Here is a 16,570-nt window from a genome sequence, read left to right as displayed (position 1 = left end):
TGCTTTATTAGATTTGGAAAAATAGAGTACAAATTTGCAAAGCCGCTAGCCCAGTAGCTCGTCTAAGCATTACATACATTCATCCAAATGAGGAGCCAAAGGCTCAATTTAGAGAAAAATGGGAGTAGATCCCAATGACTACACCCCATCGCCAAAACTCAATGCCACATAATTAGGACAATCAATACCATCAGTAATCATTGTATCACACATGTAATCACATCCAGAAAATGAATCTCGTTCTAAAGAAAAGCATGTCTACAGAAATGACTGCATTTCTTTTGCAGACAGCACTGCTTAAAACAGTTTATAGAAATCCCATGACATATTCACTTTGCAGTGCCACTTGAATTATCTTGTGTCAGGTAACAAGCCTAAATATTTACACTTTTCCCAAGTCATTAGGAAAAATACAAATTGGAAAGAAACCTACTGATTTTCCGCAGAAAGACTAGAAGGAAAAGTTTCAGTTTTATTAATCATATTAGTAGGCAGAAAATAGCAGAGATATTACTGCATGTGGACGGAACATAAATATTTTTATTTATAGTTCGAGTTTACTCTAGCAAACAACAACGTCCTCATTATTCTTAGAATTAGGAAAAGGGGAGATGTTTCCCTTAGAAATAATATCAGACTTCACAACATTAAGAAGAAAAAAGGTAGGAGCCTATGGAGACACTTTCCTCTAGTAAAGCATCATCTTCAATCCCAGATGTCTAAACCTTAAACTTATTCTACAGCATTTGAAACTATTAATGGACTAAAATAGACTCTACCTGCTCTACTATATTCTCAAGATCGTGACCCAACTTGTTGAGAGCAGCAGCATATGAATCCGTGATGCCAAGGTTTCCAATTGCATTTGTCAATGCACGTCCTTGAAGATATTCCATTGAAAGATAATATGTTTGCTTTGGGTCCTCCCTGTGAAAATGTGCATAGGTTTCATTCCACCGCTGTACACATCAATGGCATCTATCAGTAAAATCATATGCTAAATTGCATCTATACAAACTAAAGCAAAATCTTAATTGTGTTTAAAACTTTAACCTACTGAAAAGACAAGTCCTGGTGCAATTTCCTAGTGATTACTAAATTAAAAGACTAGATGCAAACAAGTGAGAAAAATTCAAATGATTGTTGAAGTTCCTTCAAATTGATTTTGTGGTAGTTCCTGTTCTCAGATATTTGAGATGTGACGATAACAGAAACTCAAAATAAAATGTATAGTACCATAAATAACAGCATGGAACTAATCAAAACATAACACAAAAAGTAGAAAAAAAAATTGACCACTTCATAGTGATGCACATTACAAAATATAACCAAGATATGCCTTGTTGAAATATGTAACTAGGTTCGGTCTTCATAAATATGAAATGTACTCTCAACTCTTGTATATTGTAAAAATAAAGAAAAATTATTATTGTTAATTTTTGTAGCATGGGTTTCATGCTGAAGGTCATTTTATTTAGAGGTCAAGCACTCATTGAGTGCTTCTAGGGTTTGTCAGAGTCAAGAAGTCAATAGTCATTGTCATATGAAGAAGACTCCATTGGGCATATTGTAACATGTCAAAAGAATTATTTTTTTGTATTTAAAGTGTCAAAATACCCCTCCAAGACCATAAAACTAGCATAATGTTTTAACTTATTGAATATAAAACTAGCATAGAATCCATCATCACGTTGTCAAACCCAGCCAAACCATTTACCATCTCCACAAATGCAAGTGGAGTAGCTATGAACACAATCCTTACTCTAAGTAACAAATTGATAGAGCATATAAGAGCCACAAGATTAATTATGCTAAAAGAGCACAACCCATCTATGATTAGTACCACCCAATGTTTTAAAACTCCGACTCCGGTTCGGAAATGGCCGAGGGTCAGCTCTGACTCCGACTCTGTATCGACTTGGCCGGTTTGATTTCAATGACTCGGCCGTTGTAAAAAATACATTAAATAATTTTTTTTATAAAAACATAATTTTAAAGATTTTCATTCATGCTTCCAAACACAAAGCTTTAGAATATAGAGAGAAGACAACATATGATCAAAGTAGGCTCATGAATATATCCATTATATCAAAATGGCACCCAGTGCACTGTCCAATATATACATGAATGATGATATAGAGATCAAAACAAAAACACATAACCAAGGAGGCTAGAAATAGCCTCTACAAATGATGATCAATTTAAAATTTGCTTCAATGAGATTACAAAGTGAAAGAGTGCTCTAATGAAGATATAAAATTGTAACCAATATATCAAATATCACTTGTTAACCAAGATTACAAGATCCAATTACCAAAGAACTTTAATGTTATTCAATGAGACAATTATGGCAATGATAGCAACATCTCCTTATCACTTATGTATGCAAGAGAGAAATTCTTATGCAGACGAGATGCAACTAGAGTCTAACCATGCACAATGAGAAAGAAGAAAGGTTAGTAACCAAACAAGGCTATCCTTGACAAGACAAGAGAGAAACCAATAGCAATGATAATATCTTATGAGTCTGCTGCCCAAATGCTAATGAATTTGTCAAATATGCATTAGACATTCAGTGCCACTGTCAACAAAGATAAGATTGTTGTAGCTTACTGCCAATGTATGACAGTCCACTTAAGATAAGATCAATGACAAATGCAAGTGAGGAAGAGCCAATGCACAACAATCACGTCAAATGCCAAGAGCACTTATGCTAGACCTTAGAAATATTACTGCAAACTCAAATCAGACCACTGAACAATGCAATCAGTCAACTGTAGCAATGATATCAGTCCTCAAAATCAAGATTGGTCACCGAAGATGTATGAGACAAGAGCCCAAAATACTTAAGATTATTCTTGCGATTAGTATGTAGTGTTTTTAGGCTTATTTGTTAGGTTTGTTCTTGATGATTAGGGTCTGCAAACGATTTATTTCAGATCTGATATTTCATGATAGTCATGCTGCCAATACCTCACAGCTTAGCTAGAGCAGGCCGCTTTTCAGCCATGGTAACCGAGCTGGCCGAGTTAGCTCGGGCTCGGTCGAGCCAGCCAAGTTGATCACCAGCTCGGTAACAATCCGGCCAGCCGAACCATTTTTGCCACCGAGCCGACCCGGCCAGGCATTGGCTCGGCCATTTCGGTTTCGACTCGGCCGTTTTGTAAAACACTGGTACCACCTAAACATTGTCTATAACATTAAGATTTGGAAGCACTATCTAAAGACAATGAAATTGAAGTAATTAAAGGCCATAAGCTTTTGACAACCTTTCCACCAAAGGAAAATTGGGACCTAGGCAATGTTGTTAAAAAAAATCCAACCTTAATTCATTTACAAGGATGGCAAGGAGAATATTGTAGCATGCAGCTTGTCAAGACTAAAGCAAGTGAACAATATCACAATGTATGATTGGTCTGTAATGTTCCTAACTAGGAAATTCAGTGATACACAAAGCAAATAGACAAACCAACATCTAGAAATGAGATACAATCAATAAACGCCCATGAAAGCACTGGAAACTAAGTTGCACGAAATGTCAAAACATCTAGAAGTTTCTAAAATGGGGACAGCCCGAAACGTGATCCCCAGAAAAATATATATATATATATATATATATATATATATATAGTCAAATATTAAATAACACATTATTTTCCAAAAAAATAAAGAATGACACATATAAATGACATTTTAGAAGGAAATCCAAATTTATATTAACTCCAATAGATGATTACATGATGCAAATATCCAAAATTAGCCTTTATAGATGAGGCTTTACATCCAAGGCTCCAAAATCAACCTTTATATGTGAGGTTATAAGTGCTAAAGTGAGGGTGAATATGTTCCCCTTTGTTCCTCTGACATGCCTCACACTCCTGTACATGCCTCAAAACGTCCCCCTTGAGGCCCTTCCACGTGAAACGCTCCCTGGCTGCCATGTGTGTTTTTCTGAACCCCTAATGCACTAACAATGGCGAGTCATGTGCTGCCTGGAGCACTCTCTCCCTCAACTACGAGCTGGGAACCAGAAATATGCGCCCCTTGTAGTAGATGACCTCGTCCATCACCCGGTAGTGCTCATCTGCACGGATCCCCTCCAGAATCTCACATGCCCTCCTATCATTGGAATGCTCTACCAACCACTAGGCCTTCCAATCATGGCAAATGCTCATGAGTGAGAGGCCTGCAGGTCTCCTAGATAGGGCATCAGCCACTACATTGTGTTTCCCCCGCACATACTCTGTCAAAATCATAGGCCAGCACCTTGCTGACCCATCTCTGTTGTCTGTCGTTAAGGCCCTATTGCCCCATGAAGTGACGAAAACTGTTGTGATCCGTCTTCACTCAATATCTGTTACCCACCAAATACTGTCGAAATTTGGCGAAGGCATGCATGATGGCCAGACTCTCCTTGTCATATATAGAATATGACCTCTCATGGGGTAAGAGCTTCCGACTCTCGAAAGCAATGGGGTGCCCATCCTGAGATAACACTGCCCTGATTCCCTCTCTGAATGCATCACACTCCACGGTGAAGGGCTAGGAGAAGTCCGGAAGTGCCAATACTGGACAACTGCTCATCAACTCCTTGAGGCAGTCAAAAGTTGACTGTGCCCCATTTGTCCATGCAAAAGCCCCTTTCTTAGTCAAATCCGTGAGAGGAGCTGCGTACTGCAAAAACCCCTTGCCAAACTTCCAATAATACGTGCAAATGCCCAAGAAGCCCAAAAGTTGATTGTGCCCCATTTGTCCATGCAAAAGCCCCTTTCTTAGTAAAATCCATGAGAGGAGTTGCTAACTGCAAAAACCCCTTGACAAACTTCCGATAATACGTGCAAATGCCCAAGAAGCCCCTCAGCGTTGTCACATCTCTGGGTACCGGCCAATCACGGATAGCTCATATTTTCTCCTCATGTACCTTCACCCCATCCGCGCCAATAATGTGCCCCAAGTAGAGCATCTCAGTCAGGCCAAACTCACACTTGGATAGCTTGGCATAGAACTGTTGTTCCTCCAAAATACGCAGCACCTCCTCCAGGTGTTGGAGATGCTCCTCTCAAGTTCTGTTGTATATCAGTATGTCATCAAAAAACACCAATACAAACCTCCTCAACTACCTCCGGAACACATGGTTCATACATGACTGGAAGGTAGCTGAGGCATTGGTCAACCCAAAGGGCATGACCAAAAACTCGAAGTGCCCATAATGGCATTGGAAGGCTGTCTTGGGGATGTCTTGATCCCTCACCCTGATTTGATGGTACCCCGAATGCAGATCTATCTTAGAGAAGTACTTGGCTCCTCTAAGCTCATCCATCAACTCATCGATGCGAGGTATGGGGTATCGGTTCTTCAATGTCTTCCTGTTGAGCACCAGTAGTCAATGCACATGCGCAAGGTTCCATCCTTCTTCTTCACCAACACTAATGAAGAAGCAAAGGGACTGGAACTCGACCTAATGTGGCCCAACGCCAATAGCTCCCTCCAAGTCTCATCATCCAACTGTCCACGCCCCTGGGCTACTCTCTGTGGTGGTGGCCTAGTATCACTCCCCTTCTAGGGGTAGGGAGTACGTGCAGGAAAGGGTGCTCGTGACTTGGGGATGGCCCCCTATAAATCTCTAGCACATGTCACTGCTTCCTGCAGCGTGGAGGGTTTGCGTGACTTCACCAGTCCACGCAGGGGCTCGAGTAGGCCCTCTATGAAAGTGTACACCCTCCGAGCATCTGATAGGTCCGGCACCATCACTGATATGCCCGACACCATCATCTTAAGAACTCTGAAATCCACTGCTCTGGGTTACCTGTTTGTCGAAGTTGGGTTAGTTCCCTAAAGTAAGCCTCTGAATCCCTCTTATCAAAACGCTCCACAACCCTCCTAGTGAAATCCTCATATGAAGTCACATTAGCATGCCCCAAGGTAGTCAAGCCATGAAACCACCAGTCGTGGGCTTCCCCGTCCAAATGCAACGTGGCCATCTTGATGGCCTTCAACTCCGTCATCCAGTTGAGCTGGAAATAAGTGTCCATCTTCTCTACCCAGGCCCGAGTTGTGCACTTGGCAGTGCCATCGTATGTGGGGAAGTACATCCTCCCAATAGTCCGCAGCAGTGTTACTTGGGAGCGGGAGCGGGAGCGGGGAGCGGGAGCGGAAGCGGGAGCGGGAGCGACCATTTTCAGAAGCTCCCGGTTTGGGAGCGAATCCCGGAGCGATTTTTTAAAAATATATATATTTTTTATATTTTTTAATTTTTGATACATATATGTCAACAAAAACATGTAGAATGATGAAATAGACATAAAAAACATAAAAAAACATAAATTGATCATTGAACCATATCACATCAATCATCTAGAAATTATAATCGTCATCAACCTTAGTAAAATAATAAATTAAAATAACATTCAATTCAATAACATTTATCATCATTGATCACCAAAGTAACAAGTTGTACTTGTAAGCCAAGTTTAACCATTACAAGAAGTAATATCGAAGATATTTCTAAGTCCTAACTTCTAACTGTTAACATGATATGAAATGTTAAAAATTTATAAAATGAAACATGAATAATGAGATGAAATGAAACAACTTTAGTCTTTCACAAAGCATCATATTCATAATTCACAATCATTACCAATGAGTTATAATTGCCAAGGCCCAACTTCAAACTTCAAATTTTCTTTGTCACAGTGATATAATGTTTACAAAAAATATCATAATGTCATAATGATATGAAAGAGTCAAGAGTCAAGAGTCAAGGACTCAAAACTCAACACTGAACAGTTATGAAAACTAAAGTGACAAGTCTAATAGAAACTAAAAAAGACAAGTAAACTGTAAATCTACAAGTGGCCCTTGCCACGAGAGTCTCCAGGAGTATAAGTAGGTCTTGGCGGTCTTCTAGGAGTCTCCCTCCCAGACCGACGACCAGAACTCGAGCCTCCACGCGAGGGTGTCGATGGAGGTGGCGACAGCAATGGAACAAGACTCGGGCCCCGAGAACTGCTACTGGATGGTGGAGGTGGCATGGCTGCTGCAGCTGCTTCAGCTTCATCCCGTACAAGCTCATCTTCTAGTTCTTCCATATGTACAATGCCATCCTCTAAATTGTCGTCCTCAGGGTGACTGTCCCAAATTTTATATGTGGGATCTTCATTGGCCCGATCACAGTAATGGCTCAACAACCTCAAATTGTAGTGCACATAAACCAAGCTTTCTGCTCGGTTTTCGTTGAGCCTGTTTCTTTTCACATTATGTATATAACTGTAGGTGCTCCAACACCTCTCTGCAGAAGAAGAATTTACAACCTGTGCAAGAACTTTCAATGCCAATTTTCGCAAAAGTCCGTCGCCACCATATGTTTCCCACCATGTGAGAGAATCAAATTTATCTTTGTCGTCCATTGCATGGAAGTTACCATACAAACCACTGCCAGTGAAGTATCTGCCTATTTCAAGGCGCACAGCTGCACATTCCTCCCTGTCAGGCACCAACTTTTCTAATGCATCCAGATATCCTTTAGTTACCTCTCGATCTAAATGGGGTTTGGTCCTAACACCACCCCCTGCTGCAGGTTTGCCCAACCAAGAATCTGAGTAGTATTTTGGCGTAAGGATATACGCCAAGCAATGTAGTGGAAGGTTAAGCTTTTTCCACCGTTCACACACACAATCGTGAATCAGATTGTACAAGTCGGGATCTCTGTTATTAACAATGTCTTTTATTTCCCCCAACATGGTATCCATTTGCTCATACACCTCGCCAATCACCGGTTTGTCTGTATCTGCAAACCGAATCATGTTATAAATTGGCTTGGTGAAATCCAATACCTGTCTCACAGCTGTCCAAAACTGCCCATCAAGAGCAGCCTCCTCCACCGTATCAAAACCTGCAATGTCAGCTACATTTGTAGCCCTTTCCTTTAACACCTGCCAATTTGGACTTGATACCATGCTAGCTAAACCCTCTCTTACCTTCAAAAGGCGCCTGAAGGTGAGGTAATAGCTACCAAATCTAGTCCTCGCAATCTTCAGCAACTCCAATCTCGAGTGACTGCGGAAAAGGCCATGGGTATTGCTATGATTTGTAATAAATTTTATCATTTTTTTTCCTCTCTTGTACAAATCCCCAATCCATTGGTATTGTTCATTTTTGTTTTTGACAATATCATGCAACAGAAGGTTCAATGTGTGAACCAAACATCCAGACCAAAATATGTTCGGGTATCTATCCTCAATAATTGCTCCCGCTGCCTTACAATTAGGAGCATTATCAGTGATGACTTGGATGACATTGTATGGGCCAATACGCTCAATTGTTTCAAGCAATGCTTCTGCAATGTTGATAGCGGTCTTGAACTTGTCTGAGTAATCATGTGCAGCTAGAAAAATGGGACCACTTCGGGACACAGCAAGAACACTTATCAATGGCTTGCCTTTTACATTTGTCCATCCATCAGATACAATGGACACCCCATTGTCAGTCCAAGAACTTGTCATTTTATTCAAAGAATGTGATATTTTTGCTTTTTCATGATCAAGGCCAACTGTTCTTGCCTTGTCATACCCAGGGCTCTTGTATCCTTTAGGGGCATCATTTATGGCAGAAACCATTTCGTGCCAATAAGGTGAGCGTAGAACATTGAATGGTATCCCATTTGCATAGAGGAACCTGTAAATTTTTGAATCCACATCATTCCTACACCCCTCATCAAGGAAATCTGATATGCTTCTACGGCGTAAAGATGATGACCCTGAGCCTCCATGTCCATATCCACTGCCTTGGGAGGATGCTGAAGGAGTTCTTTGTGAGCTTGGTTCAAAGAAACCCCTTGATCTTTTTGCTTTGTATTGGGCGTCCTCCTCTTCCTTTATGTATTTGGCTCTATCAACTGTTGACACCCCGTTGCAAGTTCTGATTCCTATTTGTTTCTCTCCATCCCATGCCCTTTTCCCGCAAAGGTGTCTTCTCAAACGGGTGTATGAGCCTGTGAAATCAGTGTTGCAATGGGGGCAATGAAATTTAGTGGTTCCACCCCCTCTCCCTGTTTCAGGCCTCTGAACATATTTCCACAATGGAGTTTGGTCTTGTTTAGTTTTTTCACCCTCATGTTCACCCTCCACATCCTCCTCACTGGGGTTTTCACCTATTTGACTTCCTCCGGCTTCTTCATCCACCTCTTCAGGGTCAGGCCCCCTCCGTTTCCTACTCTCCACCACCATAATAACCAGAAAGGGGACCAGGAAGAGGAAAATGCCAATAAAAATGCTCAGGTCCATCGTGTTTGATGTTTGTAGGGTTTGAGTCTTGAATCTGCAAATTAATTTAGTTTATTGGGATTAATTCATTTAATTTATTAATTTAATTTAAATTAATGATCTTTAAACTCAAACAGGTAAATGAAACTAACCAAATTAACTACCTAACCAGCTAAACTAACTAAATGATTAAGTTACATACCTCTGCAAGCTTGCTCCTCGCTCCTTGGCACTTGCTCCTCGCTCCTCAGCTCTGGCTCCTTGCTCCTCAGCTCTTGCTCCAGCTCTCAATCTCTTGCTCAAGCTCTCAATCACTTGCTCAACAAAGTTGTAATGACAAGTTTTTGGCCCATTGGGCTTATAAAACAAAAAAAATTAGCTAAATTTTTTTAATTTTTCGGGTCCGGCGGAATTTTTTTCCGCCGAACCGCTCCCGGCCGGTTAAAAATCGCTCCCGGAGCGTTTTTTAATGCCCGGGAGCGATTAGGGAGCGATCGGGGAGCGATCGCTCCCGGGCATTAAAAAACGCTCCGGGAGCTCGGGAGCGATCGCTCCCTGAAACGCTCCCTATCAGAGCAGGGAGCGTAAATTTTTTTAAGGGAGCGCGCTCCCGAAAATCGCTCCCGTCCGAGAGCGATTTTGGGAGCGCGCTCCCGACCCGCTCCCGAGCCGCTCCCGCCCGGAGCGCGCTTCGGGAGCGGGTTCGAAGGGGGGGGGGGCGCTCCCCCGCAACACTGGTCCGCAGCAACTCATAGCTCTGCATGCCCTATCCTCCACAGCGCTTGCTCTTCTCATTCTGCTTGAGCTTTCAGAAATCTCTGAAAGAGAGTGCTTCCCTGAAGTCTGCTCCCATGGACTGCCATTCCCTGAAGCGCTCTCCCATCTGTGAAGGATCTTCAACCCATGCTGGTTCATTATGTGCCAAAGGCACGAAAGAGGGCAATGTAGCTCAAGTTGGCCCACTGGCTAATGGAGGTTGTGCAGTGGGTGAAGGATGGTCGAATTGTTGAGAGGCCCCCCGAAGTCTCTCCAAATAGAAACCCCCTAGGACTGCTTCTCTCCTGGTTCTGCATTTTTTATCTCCTTTAGCATTTCCTTCTGACCCTTTGCTAAATCATTTAGAGCCTTCAAGAGGCTATCAAAGGCCATCTCTTCCCTGCTCTTGGGCTCTCCCATGTCTTCTACTACTACTGCCTTACCCTTGTCCTTCGTGTCTAGAGTGATTTCCAGCTCTCTTTCTCTGCTTCGATACCTCTACCTCCTATACATAATATTTTGTCGGCCCTCTTCACTCATTGGAGAAACTCCCCATAGCTGAGCCAAGATCTGGGCTTTGATACCACTATAATGTTCCTAACTAGGAAATTCAGTGATACACAAAGAAAATAGACAAACCAGCACCCATAAATGAGATACAATCAATAAACACCCATGAAAGCACTAGAAATAGGAAACATCTGAACCATCTTAAACCCTGCTTCCTATGCTTAGAAAATTCTGCAACTTCAACTCCCTGCTCCTCAACAAAAACCCACCAAAACCCTGGAAGGGTTTGGCCTAGTTCAGACCTTTGAAAATCAACCCCCAAGGACCACGTCCTCCTCCTTACAGTGGCAATCTCGACCTGTCTAGAAATAGTTGGGAAGGCCCTCCAAATCTTCCCCAAATACTGAGATGCTATCCCCTATGGCTTTCCTCCCTTTTCCCAACTAACCCCAGCTCCATAGCTCTCTCCATCAACTCCCATGTGAGCCCCAGAATGGCCCTTTGCGCAGTCCACGATAGCTATAAGTCGAGCTGCACAAACGCAACAACCTCCTACTCCAAAACTCCTCCCAAAGGCTAATCCTTTGTTGTAACTCCAACTCCCCAAACTTTCCCGACAAGTGTTGCCCAGATGAACTCCCAATCACCTCTGCGTGTTTCAGAAATAGGCTCTATTGGATCGAAGGCAAAGTGGTGTGGCCACAAATCTCCTCCGGTTCTCCTCCAAGGTAGTGTGAAATGCCTTCCTAGGGTGGCACTCAAAGTCCCCCGAAGGAAAGGTTGAGTCTCCCGCCTGAGAAACTTGACGCTAAACAGCCAGGTAACTCGACTAAGCAGCTCGAGCAACACAAATGAATTTGATGTGCAAAACTGAATACCTTGAGTTGGGGAGCTCCTCCTCCTTATATCTTCGTGGGCCTTCCTTTCCCCATGTGGGCCCCTCTCCAAGCCATTCGATTCCCCTCCAAGGCAATTCAAATTGCCCAAGTGCCCAAGTGTGTTTTCCCATGTGGGTGGCCCCCACCTTCCACTAGCAATCTAATTCAGCCTTCCTTTCTCCTAAGTTCCTAAGTCAAAAATGCTTGGGTTCCTTTACTCATCAAAATTTATGCAAAATTGTGGGGAGACCAAAACCTGTTACAAATTTATTTGGGAAGGGACATGACATCGTCCCTCTAGCAAGAGATTAAGGGGGCACAAAAGGAAGATTGTCAAGTGTCATGACATTTAAAAGTCTTGGGTGACGGAGGCACTCCTTCACGATTCCCATGTTGAAGATGATCTGCATCATAAAGAAAGGACGATACCTTTAAATATGCTAAGATAGAGTACAACAAACTATAGCATGATAGTCCTTTTGCATGTCACACTAAATGGGTGAAAACCCACACCCCTAGGGACATCCCCTATGTTTTCTTATCCACAGGGACATGGGGACTACATGGGAACATACTTGAGGATGTGGGGGGCTTGTTACATCCCCTCAATTATTATTGCTGAAACGGTGGAGGTCTAGGAGATGTCCCTCAATGGTTTGAGCAGGTCTGGACACCCCTGATCCAAACTGGCAGCGAGTCTGGCTACTCGCACTACATGGAGTCAGAACATGACAAATATTGTCTATGTAAAGCATGCCACAAGACTATATAAGCGGGATGACTGCAATGGCAGTTTTGACTCACATCTTTGGTAGGTTCTTGTACCCTATATCTACTCCTTTTTTCAGGTTTTAGATATCCATATAGACAAGGTCTTTTGGACCTAGTATTTAAGAATCACTATTTTTATTGAGTTGTACCAGAGTTCTATGCTTTAGAATCTATGTTTTGAAAATTTATAAATTTCAATACTTCATATTTTTTAAATATTAATTGGCATTCATGTCCACTGATGCCCTAGGAATTTAGAAGTGCCTTCCATTCATCCTTGAAACCCTTCCCCCAGTTTACCCTTCCTGCCATCCCCAAAACATGGTGCAACGTGTGATCTGTTTAACAAGTGGGTAAATTTATATCTCCCAATGGCACTCGTGAATGGATTTTCAGTACTACTGTTCAAATGCCTACAGAACCCATAAAATAATGCAGAATGCACTGGCAAACACACAACAGACAATTTTAAACTTGAGAAAACCCTCACGGGAAATAAAAACTCCAGTATGTTATTAACATATTAAACAGATATTACATTAAAAAATGTGTTCCACTCAGGGGATAAAAACCACTTATCTTACAATCAGTGATTTCCACCAATAGCCATCAAATTACAGAAATTTGTCTGACTGTGACACTGATGTGTGACTTGTCCCTCTTATCAAATTTTTCAGGAAGCTCATTGGTATGATGAGAAGTACTGTTGCGTAAGATTTCTAAGCTCACAACAGGCAAACACACAACAGACAGTTTTAAACTTGAGAAGACCCTCTTCGGGAACAAAACTCCAGTATGTTACATAAAAAATGTGTTCCACTCAAGGGATAAAACCCCTTTATCTCACAACAGTGATTTTGACTAATAGCCATCAGATTGCAGATGTCTGTTTGACATTGTGTGCTTGTCTCTCTGTATCATTTTTTTTCAGGAAGCTCGTTGGTGTGATGAGAAGTAATGTTGCATAAGATTTCTAAATCCACAACAGGCAAACACACAACACAGTTTTAAACTCAAGAAAACCCTCATCGTGAATAAAAACTCCAGTACGTTACATAAAAAATGTGTTCCACTCAAGGGATGAAACCCCTTTGTGTTACAACAGTGATTTCCACCAATAGCCATCAAATTACAGACGTCTGTCTGACACTTAGTACAGCATGTCTCTCTGTATCTTTTTTCCAGCAGGCTCGTTGGTGCAATGAGAAGTAATGTTGTATAAGATTTCTAAATGAAGGACAAATGGGAAGAAGACAAATAGGAAAGAAAATTGGAAAAGGAATAAGAGCACTAAAGAAAAGGAATTGCAAGGGGCTCCGACACAAAAAAGAAGCCAAAAAATTCCAATGCTCTTGACGGTGTGCTTCATTAAAAAGCTCAAAGAAAAAGGGAAGAAAGGGCAGGATGTGTGGATAAAGAATATGCCTTATGGAGGAATCACAGGAACAGTTTCAGTCTTGTGAGCCATGGCTGAGATGAGAGAAGAATAGGGGGACTTATTTGTAGGTTTTGCTTCACAGTTTTATGACCTGCACAACAACATGCAGAAGCTGGTGAAACCCACAGAGAAGAAGATCCAACCATTGAATCAGATAGAGAATTGAATGAAGATAGCCAAGCAATCTGTATTGAATGGCTACAGCCAGTGGTCCGAGGGTGATGCAATTGGCTCCAACAGTGAATAGCTGCATGGAACGCATGAAACTCGGTCTGGAGAAAATCAAAGACAGGTGATTTGCAGCAGCAGAAAGATGAAGTAGCCAAGTAACTAAAGCAAGAAATACCCACCACCAGTTATCTGATCATCCCACTGTTTCAAATTATATGGTTGCTGTCAAAGTCCAAACTGCTCTTATGACATCTATGAATATATAATCTTGTCATTTTGGTTGTAGTAAACCTACAACTATGTCGTAAAGGTTAATCTGGATACTATGTTTTCAGAGCTGTTTATTTTTAGAAACTCAAATTAAATTAGCATACCGCACCATGTCAAAACAAAAGGCCACAGTAACTTAAAATATATGTAAACAAGGCCTCTTACAGACAGAACAATATATATCTGCCTGTTCCAATCCAGAATAAATAAATAAAACTAACTTGTGAATGTGTTTAGAGATGTACTTGAATTAGGAAGTACTGGACACTCTCGGCGGTGGCATAAAATGCCTGTTCAGGGTCAAACTTTAAAGGCATAAAATGAGGAGAGTACTGAGCATGATATTTAATGTTAGCTGCAACCTCTGAAGCTTCTTTGGCTGTAGGATGAGCCACAGTTGGAACAGCAGAGAGATTTCCCTTCAAAGACTTGTTGCCCTCGGTTGTCGATGCCATAGCCCTGTTCTATGCTTCTACTGGGCTGGCTCCAATACTCAAAGACTTCCTGCAAAATAAAAAGCACATTATGTAAGAAACAACGAAGGATTACCTATGATGATAATTTACATCCAAATTATAAAATAGAGAACATGAGTAAACAAGATATTTAGTTCATTCTAGGATTTTTGGTAGCTTAGCTTAAACTGTCGTGTTAATTACAACTAATGCTAGTAACTACTGACCTAAGGATTTATTATTTAGATAAAGCTTAATATAGAAATTATGGGAATGGTCCTTAGGGTAAAGAGAAATAAACGAAATTCACAGAAGATTTTGGAGTAAAGCAAAGGATCTGAATCAATTTATGTAAACTAGCTTTTGCAGAACATTTTGAAGTAAAGCAGGAGAGCAATGTAAATTGACAAAAACTAATTTTTTCAAAATATAATGGACCATGGCAAAATAACAGATGACGAGATACTTAAAAATACTGAACTCTCCTTTCAAGAAAAGCTATTTCATCTTAACCTTAAGAGAACCTTATGCGAAAGAGCAACAAATCAGTGTCGAAATTCATTCTGATGAACTTGCATCTGTTATCTTTGTCAATGGAAATATCATCAAATTTTGTTTCGTATAACCGTATAAAATAAATCTTAGATGCCGGCAGCAATACAGAACAACGTTTTTCGCTTCTAATAAAATGAAGTAAAAAAACAAAAAAAGTCGCGTGGTTACACCAAGGCATGCACTAATTTTATCATAAAAATAAACAAGCTCTCTACTTGCGGCCAGAATTACAGAGACGAACCTAACAGAAAAATGCAAGATCTTTATTGCAGGCAGCAAAATGACCATCTCACCAACACACATCAAGTTAGTTTCAATATATCGAGGAAAAACATGAGATTTATGCTCATGCGGCAAATACAGAGTATAAATTAAAATATACATATATTGATACTTCAATTTCATTCACGCTAAGCACAAAGCTCCAAATATGTAAAAAGCTTCATGAATTGTAGAAACGCAGCGTAGTTATTTAGTTCGATTTCTTTCCGAGTTTAATGAATTACAGAAATCCAGAGTAAATATTTAGTTCAAATTAAAAAAAAAAAAAAAAAAAAAAAAAAAAAAAATTGCAATTTCTTTAATGATATGCAGCTTTAGGGAAATCTGAGTTAGTACCGAAGGCAATGTAACTCAAATTCCTCTCTGATCTTCGTAGAAATGCTTCAAAAATAAAAAAATTTCTCTCCAATTTGGTGCATTTCGAGCTTTAATCTGCGAGGCCCTGAAATCTGTGGATCTGCAATTACTAGTATAAGCATCGGTTGGTTGACAATACACGTACAGTACATAAATATTTATCAGCATGAAAATGCTATTACCATGCTGCAAACAAGCACTCCACCAGAATCGATAAGAAGAACTGCAATTGTGCAACCTTGAGAGGGTTTCTACTGGTATAGACTACAGAAACCAGACAAAAGAAAACTAAATTCCAAAACTAGCACGAGAAAAAGTTCAATTAAATATCCGTCATAAAAGAAACACAAATCGGAGATAAATAAATTTCAGAGAACTGGAGAGATAAACGAGGACAGGGAGGTTAAAAACTAAGGATATTAACCCCAAACCGGCCAAAGCAAACCACAGGGACGATGCAAAACCCAAGTGGTATATTCCTGCAATATTGAAATGAGAAACGCGAAGGATTTTGTTGGTTAACGATAGTATCTTATATGTGACACGTGGAGCTGTCACGGTTGCCTAGTCCGGTTATCACGATATCGAAAACTGATCGAACGTTAAACTGCGGAGTCTTAACCCGTCCTGCTAACCATTTCCGCCACGTCTCCACATGAGAATGGGACAGCAAGGGCAACGATCAACCAATGTCACGTGACAAGGTAAATTTCAGAGTTCAGTTCATTGTCGTTAGCGAAGCTTTCGTTAATTGGCTTCTTCCCGGGGTTTGAAAAGCACAAATGAGTTTGTTGGTTGAGCTGAGAGGTTTATTTTACTACCTATGAATATGAATAAAGATGTGTAAATATATCGGTATTTAAGCTG

The 16,570-nt window shown here is 40.9% G+C and overlaps 1 protein-coding gene across 1 annotated transcript in view; it reads right to left on the bottom strand.

Moving 5' to 3' along the window:
* The window catches only part of LOC149149241 (alpha-glucan phosphorylase, H isozyme-like), a 282,919-nt gene extending 266,729 nt beyond the window's left edge, over nt 1–16,190 (bottom strand). Inside the window, exons 1-4 of the mRNA XM_089443518.1 lie at nt 15,886–16,190; nt 15,683–15,803; nt 14,300–14,558; nt 780–959 (exon numbers count right to left, since the gene is read on the bottom strand). Coding sequence (XP_089299644.1) covers nt 780–959; nt 14,300–14,509 — 390 coding nt within the window. The 5' untranslated portion in view covers nt 14,510–14,558; nt 15,683–15,803; nt 15,886–16,190. The remainder of the gene's footprint in view (nt 1–779; nt 960–14,299; nt 14,559–15,682; nt 15,804–15,885) is intronic.
* Between the last annotated feature and the right edge of the window lie 380 nt (nt 16,191–16,570).

Source organism: Pinus tabuliformis, chromosome 9, assembly GCF_031772625.1.
Source record: "Pinus tabuliformis cultivar Carrire ecotype Pingquan chromosome 9, CPIR1, whole genome shotgun sequence".
NCBI classification, from domain to species: Eukaryota; Viridiplantae; Streptophyta; class Pinopsida; order Pinales; family Pinaceae; genus Pinus; species Pinus tabuliformis.
This window is presented reverse-complemented; position numbering and strand designations above follow the sequence as displayed.